The 13,895-nt window shown below is 40.3% G+C and overlaps 1 protein-coding gene across 2 annotated transcripts in view; it reads right to left on the minus strand.

Moving 5' to 3' along the window:
* Window positions 1–13,895, minus strand: part of LOC118676430 (selection and upkeep of intraepithelial T-cells protein 8-like) — a 39,900-nt gene that overhangs the window by 24,909 nt on the left and 1,096 nt on the right. The window contains exons 1-2 of one of the 2 annotated variants that reach the window (XM_036350327.1): window positions 13,342–13,388; window positions 11,062–11,142 (exon numbers count right to left, since the gene is read on the minus strand). In XM_036350327.1, the coding sequence (XP_036206220.1) occupies window positions 11,062–11,142; window positions 13,342–13,384 (124 nt within the window). In that variant the 5' untranslated portion in view covers window positions 13,385–13,388. Of the gene's footprint in view, window positions 1–11,061; window positions 11,143–13,341; window positions 13,389–13,895 lie in introns of those variants that run through there. The other variant, XM_036350328.1, reaches the window with a different exon arrangement.

Genomic DNA, 13,895 nt, shown 5'->3' on the forward strand with positions numbered 1-13,895 from the left:
CTGGCTAGAGGTTTGTCAATCTTGTTTATCCTTTCAAAGAACCAGCTCTTGGTTTCATTGATTTTCTGTATTGTTTTTTTGGTCTCTATGTCATTTATTTCTGCTCTAATCTTTATTATCTCCTTCCTTCTGCTCACTCTGGGGTTTTCTTGTTGCTGTCTTTCTAATTCTTTGAGTTGTAGAGTTAGATGATTTACTACCATTTTTTCTTGTTTGTTGAGATAGGCCTGTAGAGCTATAAACTTCCCTCTCAGGACTGCTTTCATTGTGTCCCATAGGTTTTGGATTGTTGTGTTTTCATTGTCATTAGTTTCCAGGATGTTTCGAATTTCTTCTTTGATTTCATTGGTAACCCAATCAATATTTAATAGCATGCTATTCAGCTTCCAGGTGTTTGAGTATTTTGGGTTGTTTTTATTGTAGTTTATTTCTAATATTATGCCATCGTGGTCTGCGAAGACGCTTTTTATGATTTCAATTTTCTTGAATTTGGGGATACTTTGCTTGTGACCCAATATATGGCCTATTTTTGAATATGTCCTATGAGCATTTGAGTAGAATGTATATTCCCTGGCTTTCGGGTGAAGTGTTCTGAAGATGTCTATTAAGTCCATCTGATCTAGTGAGTCATTTAGGATTGCTGTATCTTTGCTGATTATTTGTCTAGAGGACTTATCCAGTGCTGTCAGTGGTGTATTAAAGTCCCCTACTATGATTGTATTGTTGTCGATGTCTCCTTTGATATCTTCCAGGAGTTTTTTTATGAATTTGGGTGCTCCTGCATTGGGTGCATATATGTTTACCAGGATTATATCTTCTTGTTGTATTGATCCCTTTAGTATTATGAAGTGGCCTTCCTTATCTCTTGTTATGGCCTTCACTTTGAGGTCTATTTTGTCCGATATAAGTATTGCTACCCCAGCTTTCTTTTCCTTTCCATTTGCCTGAAAGATATTTTTCCATCCTTTCACTTTCAGTCTGTGTGAGTCCCTTCTAATGAGGTGGGTTTCTTGTAGACAGCAGATGTATGGGTCATGTTTTTTTATCCATTCAGCCACTCGATGTCTTTTGTTTGGAGCATTTAGTCCGTTTACGTTTAAAGTTATTATTGAAAGGTACTTGTTTGTAGGCATTTCTGTTTTTGTGTGGCTGTTTTCTTTCTGAGCTTTTTATTTCTTATTTTTATACCAGTCCCTTTAGCATTCCTTGCATTGCTGGCTTGGTGGTGATAAACTCCCTTAGCCTTTTTTTGTCTGTGAAGCTTCTTATTTCCCCTTCAAGTTTGAATGATAGCCTTGCTGGATAGAGTATTCTTGGATTCAGTCCTTTGCTTTGCATCACTTTGTAAATTTCCGTCCATTCTTTTCTGGCCTGATGTGTTTCTGTTGAGAAATCATTTGACAATCTAATGGGAGATCCCTTGTATGTAACTTTCCGTCTCTCTCTTGCAGCCTGTAAGATTCTCTCTTTGTCCTGAACATTTGCCATGGTAATTATGATGTGTCTTGGTGTGGGTCTTTTCGGGTTCACCTTGTTTGGGACTCTCTGGGATTGTGTGACTTTTTTCTTCCCCACCTCGGGGAAGTTTTCTGATATTATTTCTTCTAATAGGTTTTCTATTCCTTGTTCATCCTTCTGTTGTTCTGGTACCCCTATTATTCGTATGTTGTTTCGTTTCATGTTGTCCCAAAGCTCCCTTAGGCTCTCCTCCTGTCTTTTCATTTTTTTCTCCAATTGCAGTACGTTTTGGGTGTGTTTTGCTTCCTTGTCTTCTAAATCACTAATTCGGTCCTCCGCTTCTCCTAGTCTACTGTTGATACTTTCAATGGAGTTTTTCATTGCAGCTATATCACTCTTCATTTCTTCTTGGGTCTTACTTAAGTTGTTGATTTTTTCATCTGTTTCTTCTAGCTTCTTCCATATGTTATCGATTTTTTCATCTGTTTCTTCTTGCTTCTTGCTGAGGTTGTCGATTTTTTCCTCCATCCGGTTTATGCACTCTAGGACCCTTATTCTGATTTCTTTTTCTGTCATGTTGCATGCCTCTGTATTACTTAGCTGCTTTTCTGGAGAGTCCTCCTTCTCTTTCCTTTGGGGGTTTCTTTGTCTACCCATGTTTGATCTCACTGACATATCTAGACGTTGAGTCGTTCAGTGGCTGCTCCCTTGGTGGCAGTGACTCCTTGGTCTGCGGTTGCTCTTCGGGCGGTTGCGGTAGCAGCTGCTCTTCAGTTGGCAGCAGCTCCTCTGGTGGGTGCTGTTCACAGCTGTGGTGGCTCTTCTGGCTGGTGGGGCGAGGTTTCATGTACAGCTGCTGTTCCTCAGCAGAGGGTGTGGTGCTCAGGAGGTTGCTGTTGCTTGGATCTGCTGTGTTGATTTAAAGGCACAAAATACAACACAACAAGGCACCACGTACCAGGCACTATACACAAATATATTCACGATATTAATAACCCCAAATAAAGGTGACCACCTGAATTAAGAGAATTAGGGGATAAGGAAGAAGGAAGAGAAAAAGAGAAAAGAGAAAAAAAGAAAAGAAAATTAGGGACCAAAAAAAGGAGTGCAAAAATGAAATTGGGAAAAAGGAGGGGGGAAAGTAAAAGCGAGAAAAGAAAGGAAAAGAAAAAAAAAGAGCGAAAAGAGAGAATGAAGTGGAAGAGGGGAAGAGACTTTTTTATATGAGGAGAATACTCCTATAGAACAGCCATTAATCCCAACAAATTCCAGCAACAGCTCCCTGGAGATGAATGCAAACTAGAAACAACCAATAATATAACGATGAAAATAGAATGGAGAACACTAATCCCAAAATAAAATAAAGAGAAAATAAAATGGCACTTTAAAAAAAAATGGTAAAATGGTAGCAGTAATAATACTGGTTAAAAATAAGAAGGTAGTAATTAAAAGGGTAAAGTCAGGTGATGGAAAAAAGAAGAAAAAAAAAAAGAAGAGGAAAAGAAAAAAAAAGAAAAAAAAGAAAAAAAATTGGTTTCTTAGTTAAAAGGTGAAAAAAGAAAAAAATAAAAATATTGCAGTAGTGAAGGTCCTTCGGTTCTTCTATTCTTCAGTGTGGCTCGCCTTAGACCTGCCAGGTATTCAGGAGAGTGTTGAGTTTCCCTGCGATACACTGTTCCTCTGTGTTGTAAACCACAGTCCTTATTTTAAAGCAAGCCGCATTTGTTTCCCAGACTGCCTTATTTTGTGTTTAGCAAAGAGTAAGTTTGTGGGTCAGCCTCTGGGTGGCAGTGTTCTGGGGTTGGCCTCTGAGGCTATAGGGCCTCTCTGTCCAGTGGAAGTTCACTGCCCAGAGCTGGCTGCATAAGAATTACCAGTGCTGTGTTGTTGCTGGGATTGAAAATCCCTCTATAGGCCAGACCCTGTTAACTCCCAAGGACTGATCAGGTTATTTTAATCCTTGATCTCCTACAGGGTGGAATCTGGGTGTGGCTGTGCTCCTTGCCTGGGGGCTGGGGGGAGGAGTCTCACTCTCTGGAGAGAATGGCTGCCTCAGTCCTGGGCTCAGGGGTGACTCAGCATTCAATTCGCTGCCACCTCTCCCGGCCCCCCTTCTCTCCTCAGTCTCTCCCCAGATTCCACTCCTCCGCACACTCTCCCTCTCTTCAGCACAGGTGAGTGTCTGTATCCGAAATGTCCCATGAACAGGGTTCAGTGAAAACAAACAAACAAACGTCGGCCGCGGAAACGGGGAAGGCTTGGTTTCTGTAAGCTTCTTCTCTTACCGGGACTGCATGGTCTGGTCAGCTCTTCAGGCTGCCCCCTTTAGGCTCAGTCCTCTGTGATCACAGACCGAGCTCTCAATTCCCCCGGCAGCACCAGGAATCCCGCGGTTCTCCTTTCCCCTGTTAGGGGCTATGCCTGTCCCAAGGGACGCGGCTGTCTGCCACGCGGTCTCCCTCCGACTCTCTGGGCTCAGAGGTCTGGCAAACTTTCCTGCCCAAATCCCTGGGTTTTTTTTACCTTTCCAGGGGAGTTCTGCTCTTCCCAGCTGCAAACCATCTCGCCAGCTGAGGAATTTCGCCAATTCGGGGTGGATGTTACTAGTTTCAGCTGCTCACTCCATTTGCTCAGGGACAGGACCTGGGACGCGTCTGCCTATACCGCCGCCATCTTCCTGACTCCCTATTCCTTAGACTTTAGAAAAATAAGTTGAGTGCTGGCTCTAGGTTTAGAGATTAAATGTTTTCTAATCCCCGGCAAGAAATATGTTGTGAAGCCTTAGGTGCCTTCTCACTGGGAGCCAAAGTGAGTCATTACTTTAAATGTGAGTGGATTAAACTTTCCAATCAACAGAGTTGGTTGAATGGATAAAAAACACATCATCCAACCATATGCTATCTATAAAAGAGTCACTTTAGATACAAAGACTCAAATAAATTGAAAGTGAAGAAATTATCTTTTAAAAAGAGAATGCAAGCAAGAGAAGAATACAGTAATGACTGTACAACATTATGAGTATATTAAATATTATTGTACACTTAAAAATAGTTAATATAGTTAATGCTATTTTACCACAAAGAAAATTTATACTTGATAGAAAATAAAACCACATATAGAAAAAAAAACACAAAGGCAACAAATAGAAAACAGTAATAAATATGTTAGATGTTCATCCAGTTATGTCAATATTCACTTTAAATGTCAATGGCCTAAATATAGCAATTAAAAGACAGAGATTGTCAGAATGATTGATAAACCAAGACTTAGTGATATGTTATCTACAAGAAACTCATTTTAATATAATGAATTTCAGTTTTACAAGAGGAAAAGTGTGACATATACAAAACAGGGAATGTTGTTCAGCCTTAAAAATGAAATCATGCCATATTTTACAACATGAATGAACCTGGAAGAGAATATATTAAATTAAATAAGCCAGTCACAGAAAGACAAATCCTGCATAATTCCACTTATATGAGGTATCTACAATAGTCAAATTCATAGAAGCAGAGAGTAGAATGATAGTTTTCTGTGGCTGGAAGAAGAAAATGGGAGTTCTGTTTCAATAGGTATTTTGAAAAATAACACTATATTACTTCATGGATAATGTAAATATCTTACCTAATAATGGACAAACATGATAATTAACCGTAGCTCCAACATGCTTCCCATTGGCTAATCAGGGTGATATGCAAATTAACTGCCAACCAAGATGGCTGCCAGCAGCCAGGCAACTGAAGCGAGTCGGAGGCTTGCTTGCTCCAGTGATGGAGAAAGCCAAGGTTCCATGCCTGCCACTGCTGGCCTCTGAGCTGCTCTCTAAGAAACATTGTTACAAATATAGAAGCTAAACAAAACCCAGAAACCTGCTTTCAGCTGGCCAGGATTTCAGAGCTGGAGTCGAGCCTCAGAGCTAAAGCGGCTCTCAGCTCCAGTGACAGCCATAGAAGGTAAATAAATCCCAGAATAAAAAAAAAAGAAAAAAAGGAGAGGTTGGGAGCTTCAGTCACCTGCCAGCCTGAAAACAGCCCTCAGCCCCTCACCCAGGCTGGCCAGGCACCCCAGTGGGGACCCCCCCTGAAGGGGGTGTGACCAGATGAAAAAGGCCATCATCCCCTCATCTAGACTGGGAAGGCACCCAAGTGGGACCCCCCACCCTGAAGGGGGTGTGACCAGCTGCAAACAGCCATCATCCCCTCATCCAGGCTGGCCAGGCACCTAAGCGAGACCCCCCCACCCTGATCCAGGACACCCTTCAGGGCAAACCAGCCGGCCCCCACCCATGCACCAGGCCTTTATCATATATAGTAAAAGGGTAATATGCCTCCCAGCACCAGGATCAGCAGAGCAGCGAGGCCTCCTAGCACTGGGATCAGCAGAGCAGCGAGGCCTCACTGCCCCTGTGTCAAGTGGAGCTGCGAGGCCTCCCAGCACCGGGATCAGCAGAGCAGCGAGGCCTCCTAGCACCGGGATCAGCTGAGCAGCAAGGCCTCACTGCCCTGGTGTCAAGCAGAGCTGTGAGGCCTCCCAGCACCGGGATCAGCGGAGCCGTGAGGCCTCCTGGCCCCTGGATCAGTGTGACAGTGGGCAGCGCCCAAACCCCCTGATCGCCCTGCGGCTCTGTGTGTGACTGGGGGTGGAGCCAGAACCTCCCTATCCGCCCTGTTCTGTTCGTGACAGGGGAAGGTGCCCCAACCCCCTGATTGGCCCTGCTCTGTGCCTGATAGGGGATAGCTCTCCAATCCCCTGATGGGCCCTGCTCTGTGTGTGACAGGGGACAGTGCCCCAACCCCCTGATCCGCCCTGGTCTGTGCATGACAGGGGGCGGTGCCCCAACTCCCCAATCAGCCCTGCTCTGAGCCCGACCAGGGGCTGCGGGGCAGGCATATAGGGATTGGGCCTGCCCTCTGCCACCCAGGAGCGGGCCTAAGCCAGCAGGTCATTATCTCCTGAGAGGTCCCAGACTGTGAAAGAGCACAAGTAAGTGGGGCTGAGGGATACCGCCCCCCCAACCAGTGCACAAATTTTTGTGCACTGGGCCTCTAGTCTTCTAATAACCAAGAATTCTTAGTATCTGTCTCCAATCCTTTGCATCATCACTGTCATTCAGTTCAGTTATACATAAACTATAATAATTGATTACATAATCGCTATTGTTATTTTGAACCAACTGTTATCTTTAGATCAATTAACATAAAAAATAAAAATGTTAATGTTGCCTTAATTTATTCCTTCCATATAGCTCTTCATTTCTTTATGAAGATCTGATATTCTGACCTGTATCATTTTCCTTCTCTGTGAAGAACTTCTTTTAACATTTATTATAAGCTCTATAAGTGAACTGGGATTTTTTTCCAAGATTTTTCCTTTTTCTGCAGTTTTCATATGGCTTGCACCAATATAATTTTTTTTTGAGGGTAACAAAGAATATGTTTTATTAATATCTAGATCATATTTAAAAGTCTATGTCTGATGATCTTGCTGCATTTATTTATGGAGAGAATGGTATCCTTACTGAAGCGAAGAATGGCAGCCCCTCTACAATAAATCAGCAGGGATGTAAACTTGAAACTGCATACATGTACTTAATTTATAATTAATTTTTTAATTGATTTCAGAGAGGGCGAGAGAGATAGAAACATCAGTGATGAGAGCGAATCCTTGATCATCTATCTGCCTTCTGCATGCCCCACACTGGGGATCAAGCCTGCAACCCAGGCACATGCTCCGACCTGGACTCAAATTGTGACCTCCTGGTTCATAGGTCGACACTCAAGCAATTAGCCATGCCAGCCAGGCTATAATTAAATCAATTAAAGTGTTTGCCCCACTATTGGATTGAATTCAGTTTAATAAAATTTAGTGCAAATATGGTGGCATATATAAAATTAAAATGTGTGGCTAGACAAGCATTAGAAAAACTGAAGGAAAAAGTTTGATTATTAAATGGTTAAGATTTGTGAAATCTTACAAAAGAGATGAAACTTGATCTGAACTTTAGAAGGTGAGTTAAAATTTAAACTAGAGAACCTATATTATCTGCTAATTAAACACTTAATGAGCTTAGATTCAGATCCTAAGTCTGCTTCTTCTGGCATAAGCCCCTGATCAAATTTATTAGTCTTTCAAAATGTAAACATTCATAACTGTAAAGTAAGAATATTAATATTATTACTTACAAAAGGTAACTATTTAAAAAAGCTTTTGCCCTATAATGACTAATTAAAGTGAAAGCGCTAAAATATTAATCATCAAAAGGACAAAGATGGAATATAGAGATTATTTAGAGAAAAAATCTCTGCTTTAAAATTGAACATACTTTTTGTTGTGCAAGAATTTTTGAATATAATTTTAAAAGTAATTATTGCATTACAACTATTGGGGAAATTATGTTATCACAATATACTAAATAATAAAGACTATTAATGTTGACCAATAATTTTTTTTTCTTTCCATTTCTTAGTGTATGTTCTTTCCTATCTACTTGAATTTAGATATGGCTATGCGATTAGTTCTGGCCAATAAAATGTGAGAGAAAATATCTCCTGAATAAAGACTTTAATTACTTGTGCTCAATGCTTCAATTTTTTTCTCCTGCTATAGCAGTTCTGTATGCTTAGTGTTGAGATGCAATCATCAAAAACTTTTACAATGTTCATTATCCTGGTATCCTGGTAATTCAGGCCAAAGACCTCTGGCCCAACTGCATGAAACAGAAAGAAGAACCAAGACCTGAGAGTTGTCATACCTACATAACTTAAACTATACTAACTGATCCAGTGTATAACTGATCAGTCTATCACAAATGAGAGAATAGATTTATAAAGGGAAGTTCACCTTTTATATAGGCTTGGACAGATATGATATATTGATAAACCAAGAAAAAATAGTAAGCTATATAATAGTAACAGACTATATATATATATATACTCAACTCACTAGCTATTAGAGAAATGCAAACCAAAACTATAATGAGATATCACCTCAAACATGTTAGAATGGCTATTATCAGCAAGACAAGTAATAACAAGTGTTGGAGAGGTTGTGGAGAACAAGGAACCCTTTCACTGTTGGTAGTAATGTCAACTGGTACCACCACTACGGAAAACAGTATGGAGGCTCCTCAAAAAAATAAGAATACAGTCTCCATTTGAACCAGCGGCCCCTATGTTTATTGCAGCATTATTCATGGTGGCTAAGACATGAAAACAACTGAAGTGTCCTTCAATAAGTGATTAGATAAAGAAGATGTGGTACATATTTGCAATGGAATACTATTCTGCCATAAGAAAAGATGCAAAACTGCCATTTGCGAAAACATGGATGGTTCTTGAGAATAAACACCAGGCTAAGTGAAATAAGTCAGACAGAAAGAGTTAAGAGATATATGATTTCACTCATATGTGAGATATAAACTGAAAGCAACAAATGTACAAACAAGAAAAACAAACAAAAACTCACAAACACAGCAGTATGATGGTTATCAGAGAGGAGGAGGATGTGGGTAGTAAAGGGTATCAAATGTATGGTAACAGAAGATGATTGACTTTGGGTAGTGAACACTTAAGGCAATATACAGATGATGGCCCTGACCGGTTTGGCTCAGTGGATGGAGCGTCGGCCTGCGGACTCAAGAGTCCCAGGTTCGATTTCAGTCAAGGGCATGTACCTTGGTTGCGGGCACATCCCAGTGGGGGGTGTGCAGGAGGCAGCTGATCGATGTTTCTCTCTCATCGATGTTTCTGACTCTCTATCCCTCTCCCTTCCTCTCTGTAAAAAATCAATAAAATATATTAAAAAAAAACAAAAAAACCCCAAATATACAGATGATGTATCATAAAACTGTACATTTGAAACCTATATAATCTTATTAACCATTCCCCCCTAATAAAGTTAATTTAAAAAGAAAATGTAAAAAAATTTATCTTTCTAATAAAATGCCGGGGTCCAACCCCAGCAGGTCCAGGGGTTCCCAAAGGCGTAGACGGAGTCGGCGAAGAAGGAAGGACACGGAGACAGTGTTCAGTTGATCAGCAGCCTAGCCAGGATCTCCAGCCAGGATCTCTAGCCAAGTTCTGGTCTGGATCTGCAGAGAGGTTCTGGTCTAATTTTTTAGTATTTATCCTGTTTTTTGTTCTCTAAGTTTCCTGGATATATGGTTTTGTGTCTGACATTAATTTAGGGAAATTCTCAGCCATTATTGTTTCAAATAGTTCTTTTATTCCTTTATCTTTTTCTTCTGTTATTCCCATTATATGTATATCACACTTTTTGTAGTTGTCCCAGAATTCTTAGATTTTCTCTCTCTTTCTCTCTCTCTCTCTCTCTTAAATTCCTTTTCTATTTGTTTTTTAGTTTTGGTAGTTTCTGTTGATATCTTCTCAAACTCAGAGATTCTTTCCTCATTCATGTCTGGTCTACTAATGGGCACATGGAAAGGCAATTGAATCTGTTACAATGTTTTTGAACTCTATAATTTTCAAACTTTTTCTTAAAATTTCTATTTCTCTGATTACATTGTCCATCTGCTCATGCATATTGCTACTTTTCCATTAGAATCCTTAGCATATTAATCATAGTTATTTTAAATTCTGAGTTTGATAATTCCAACAATTTTGCTATATCAAAGTCTAGTTTTGAGGCTTGCTCTGTCCCTTCAAACTGTATTTTTTGCCTTTTAGTATGTCTTACAATTTTTTGCTGAAAGTCAAACATGATGGACTGGGTAAAAGGAAGAAACTCAGGTTAAGAGCTTTTATTGATGTTATAGTAAGTGTCAGGGGAGGGAAGGTATTTTATAGCCCTGTGAGTAGATTTCAGTCTTTTAGTGAGCCTATGTCCTTGGCTATGAAGTTCCTAAGTGCTTGTCTTCTCTTTCAAGGTGTGACACAATGGCTAGACTGTACTAGAGTTGGATATTTTCCTGCCCCCAGTCAGTCAGGCTCTGATAAAATAATAATAGGTTAGGCTGTAATAAAATAGTTACTCTTGAAGGCAGGCCATTTCAAAATGGCTACTATCCCCCAACCCCCAAGCCCCCTCACCTAAAACACAAGAGGATTTTTCTTCAATATTCATTGTGAGACTCTAGTAAAAATCCTGGAGGTAAAACTCAAAAAATTGAGTTCTCCCATAACTGGTCCCTCTTGGAATCTTTAACTCTCAGACTTGTGTACATTGAGCCTCTAGCAATTTATTTAAATCAGATTTATTGGGATGATGTTGGTTAAAAAGATTACATAGGTTTCAAGAGTATATGTACAATTCTATGAGACTTGTCTACACTGAGCCTCTAGCAATTTAGTAACTACACTTTAGATTTTCCTATCTTAGTACTGGTTCTCTCAGAATTTTCTGGTCTGGAAGGTTGTGAATCTCTGAATCCACTTGTCTGATCCTCCCATTCAGGGGCCAATAGCTTATCCTGTGACCTCACTTTTCTATTGGACATAAGAAGTGTTGTTGATTTTCAGCTTTTTACTTGATGTGAGGATGTAATGATGTTTTTCAAGCATCTTACATGCTCAACTGGACTCTGGAAGTCTGCCAAAGATTCTTTCCATAGTTGGGACTCAGTAAGAAAAATGTAGATGTTCTTACCTGATGCTGATGTCATCACTTGTAGGAGAAGAATACTCACAAAGTACCCAGAAAAAGAAGAGGATGTAGACTTCATCATGCCTAGAAAGGAGACAAAAAGAAAGTCATAGACTGTTAGTGGGTAGAAATTGACAAGATACACAAAATTAAGTCAATATTATAAAGAGGGAAAACTTTGAGAATCTCCTCTCAGTGCTCAACAAAATGACCATGTCCCCTCACATGGTTCTGATAAAGAGAGACTTCTCAATTTCTCCTTCTCATTAATTCACACTTTACTATTTATCTATTTATCTCTCTTTCACATTTTGACTCAACCTACTAAAACATTTTTTGACAGGAGTAACAAATGGAGTGGAAAAATATTCTAAGTGAATGAATGGGGGAGAAAAAAAAAATGGCAGGCACAAAAGCATGAATGCCTAAGTGTGCATAGTAAAGTAAGAAAAATATTTTTCTAATTCATTTCCTTGAACAATTAAGATGAAAACAAATCAAAATGGCACTAAAACACCTTGTTAATAATTTTATACATCCTATATAATAAAGAGGTAATATGCAAATTGACCATCACACCCTCACACAAGATGGCCACCCCCATGTGGTCACAAGATGGCTGCCCCCATGTCATCACAAGATGGCCACCTCATATTATCACAAGATGGCCACCTCATATCATAACAAGATGCCCAGCAGGGTAGGGCAGTTAGGAGAGACCAGGACTGCATGGGAGGGCAGTTGGGGGCAACCAGGCCAGTAGGGGAGGGCAGTTGGGGAGGACTGGGCCAGCATGGGAAGGCAGTAGGGGGCGATCGGGCCGGCAGGGGAGCAGTTAGGCATCGATTAGGCTGGTAGGTAAGTGATTAAGGAGTGATCAGGCTGGCAGACAGAAGCAGTTAGGGGAAATTAGGCAGGTAGGCAGACAAGCAGTTGGGAGCCAGCAGTCCCGGATTGTGAGAGGGATGTCCGACTGCCGGTTTAGGACTGATTAGGCCTAAACTGGAGGTCGGACAACCCCCGAGGTGTCCCAGATTGGGGAGGGTTCAGACTGGGCTGAGGGACACCCTGTACCAGTGCACGATTTTGTGCACCAGGCCTCTAGTTATATATATATATATATAAAGGAAAAGCTGCTGAAATATTAACCAGCATCCTGCATTTTATCTGACAACCATACTCATTCATATTTAGAAACTTATGAATTGATTCAAACACATGAAATAACAACATCAACCAAAAAGTGGTTCAAAAAATGTATGTTTTAAAGGAAAATGTAGGACTTTATTCAAATCATAGTCCAGTGCTAAAGTAATTAGTTAAGATCTGAAGAAACAAATTCTGATACTTGTCACTCTTCAAACAAGTGAGAGGGGCCAATTTGATCTATATAAAGCCAATGTGAAAATATTGAAAACAGTGGTGCTTAATATTTTATTATTTTACACTAGATGTCTGGTTCACGAATTCATGCACCAGTGGGGTCCATTGGCCTGGCCTGTGGGATCGGGCCGAAACCTGCTCTCCGACATCCCCTGAGGGGTCCCAGATTGCGAGAGAGCACAGGTCAGGCCAAGGACAGTACCAGTGCATGATCAGGGCCGGGGAGGGATGTGGGAGGTTGGCCAGCAGGGGAGGGACCATGGGAGGGATCCAGAGTGTATCCAGCCTGTCTAGCTCAGTCCCAATCAGCCGGACCCCAGCAAGTTAACCTACTTGTAGAACTGTCTGCCCCCTGGTGGTCAGTGCACATAATAGGAAGCGGTTGAGCAGCCTTAGCATATCATTAGCATATTAGCTTTGATTGATTGAACAGCCGACTGGACAACTAGACACTTAGCATATTAGGCTTTAATTATATGGGATATCTGACAGATATGACAAATGATTATCAGGAACACTGGCCCATCAGATGATTCACTTTCCATTGTGAGGTAGGCAAATGTTGGCATAACACCCAAAGAGCAGATTATAATTTCCAAAGGGTTATAATCTTTAAATGACTCATAGTTATTACATCAGGGATTCTCAAACTTTTTAAACAGGGGGCCAGTTCACTGTCCCTCAGACCGTTGGAGGGCCGGACTACAGTTTAAAAAATAACTATGAACAAATTCCTATGCACACTGCACATATCTTATTTTGAAGTAAAAAAACAAAATGGGAACAAATACAATATTTGTATTTGCATGTGGCCCGCGGGCTGTAGTTTGAGGACCCCTGTATTACATTATTTCCCTCCATTACTGTCCATTGCTATTCAAAATTATTAACTTGCTGTACCTGGTTTGGCTCTGTGGATAGAGCGTCGGGTCCCAGATTCCATTCCGGTCAAGGGCACATGCCTGGGGTTGTGGGCTCAATCCCCAGTAGCGGGTATGCAGGAGGAAGCCAATCAATGATTCTCATTGCTGTTTCTATCTCTCTCTCCCTTTCCCTTCCTCTCTGAAATCAACAAAAATATGTTTTAAAAAATTATTAACTTAGACTTTGAATCTATGAAAGATACTCATTTTAAAAAACAAGCTTATTTAAAATGTCCATATAACGACTTATACATGTGTTCATGGTTGCTTTAATTGTAATAGTTAATAACTGAAAATTACTCAAAATTTCATTTATAGATGAAAGCATGAACAAGTTCTGATATATGCATATAATATAATATACTCAGTAATGAAAATGAATGAACCATTTTTACAAACATGTATGAATCTCAAAAGAATTTTGCTGAATTAAAAAGAATTTAGGCAGAAAAAATGACTTATACAGTGTGATTTCATGTATGTAAAATTTTATAAAATGCAATAATCTCTATGAAAGTAGAAATTGAGGAT

The sequence above is a fragment of the Myotis myotis genome, unplaced genomic scaffold, assembly GCF_014108235.1.
Source record: "Myotis myotis isolate mMyoMyo1 unplaced genomic scaffold, mMyoMyo1.p scaffold_m19_p_2, whole genome shotgun sequence".
NCBI lineage: Eukaryota > Metazoa > Chordata > Mammalia > Chiroptera > Vespertilionidae > Myotis > Myotis myotis.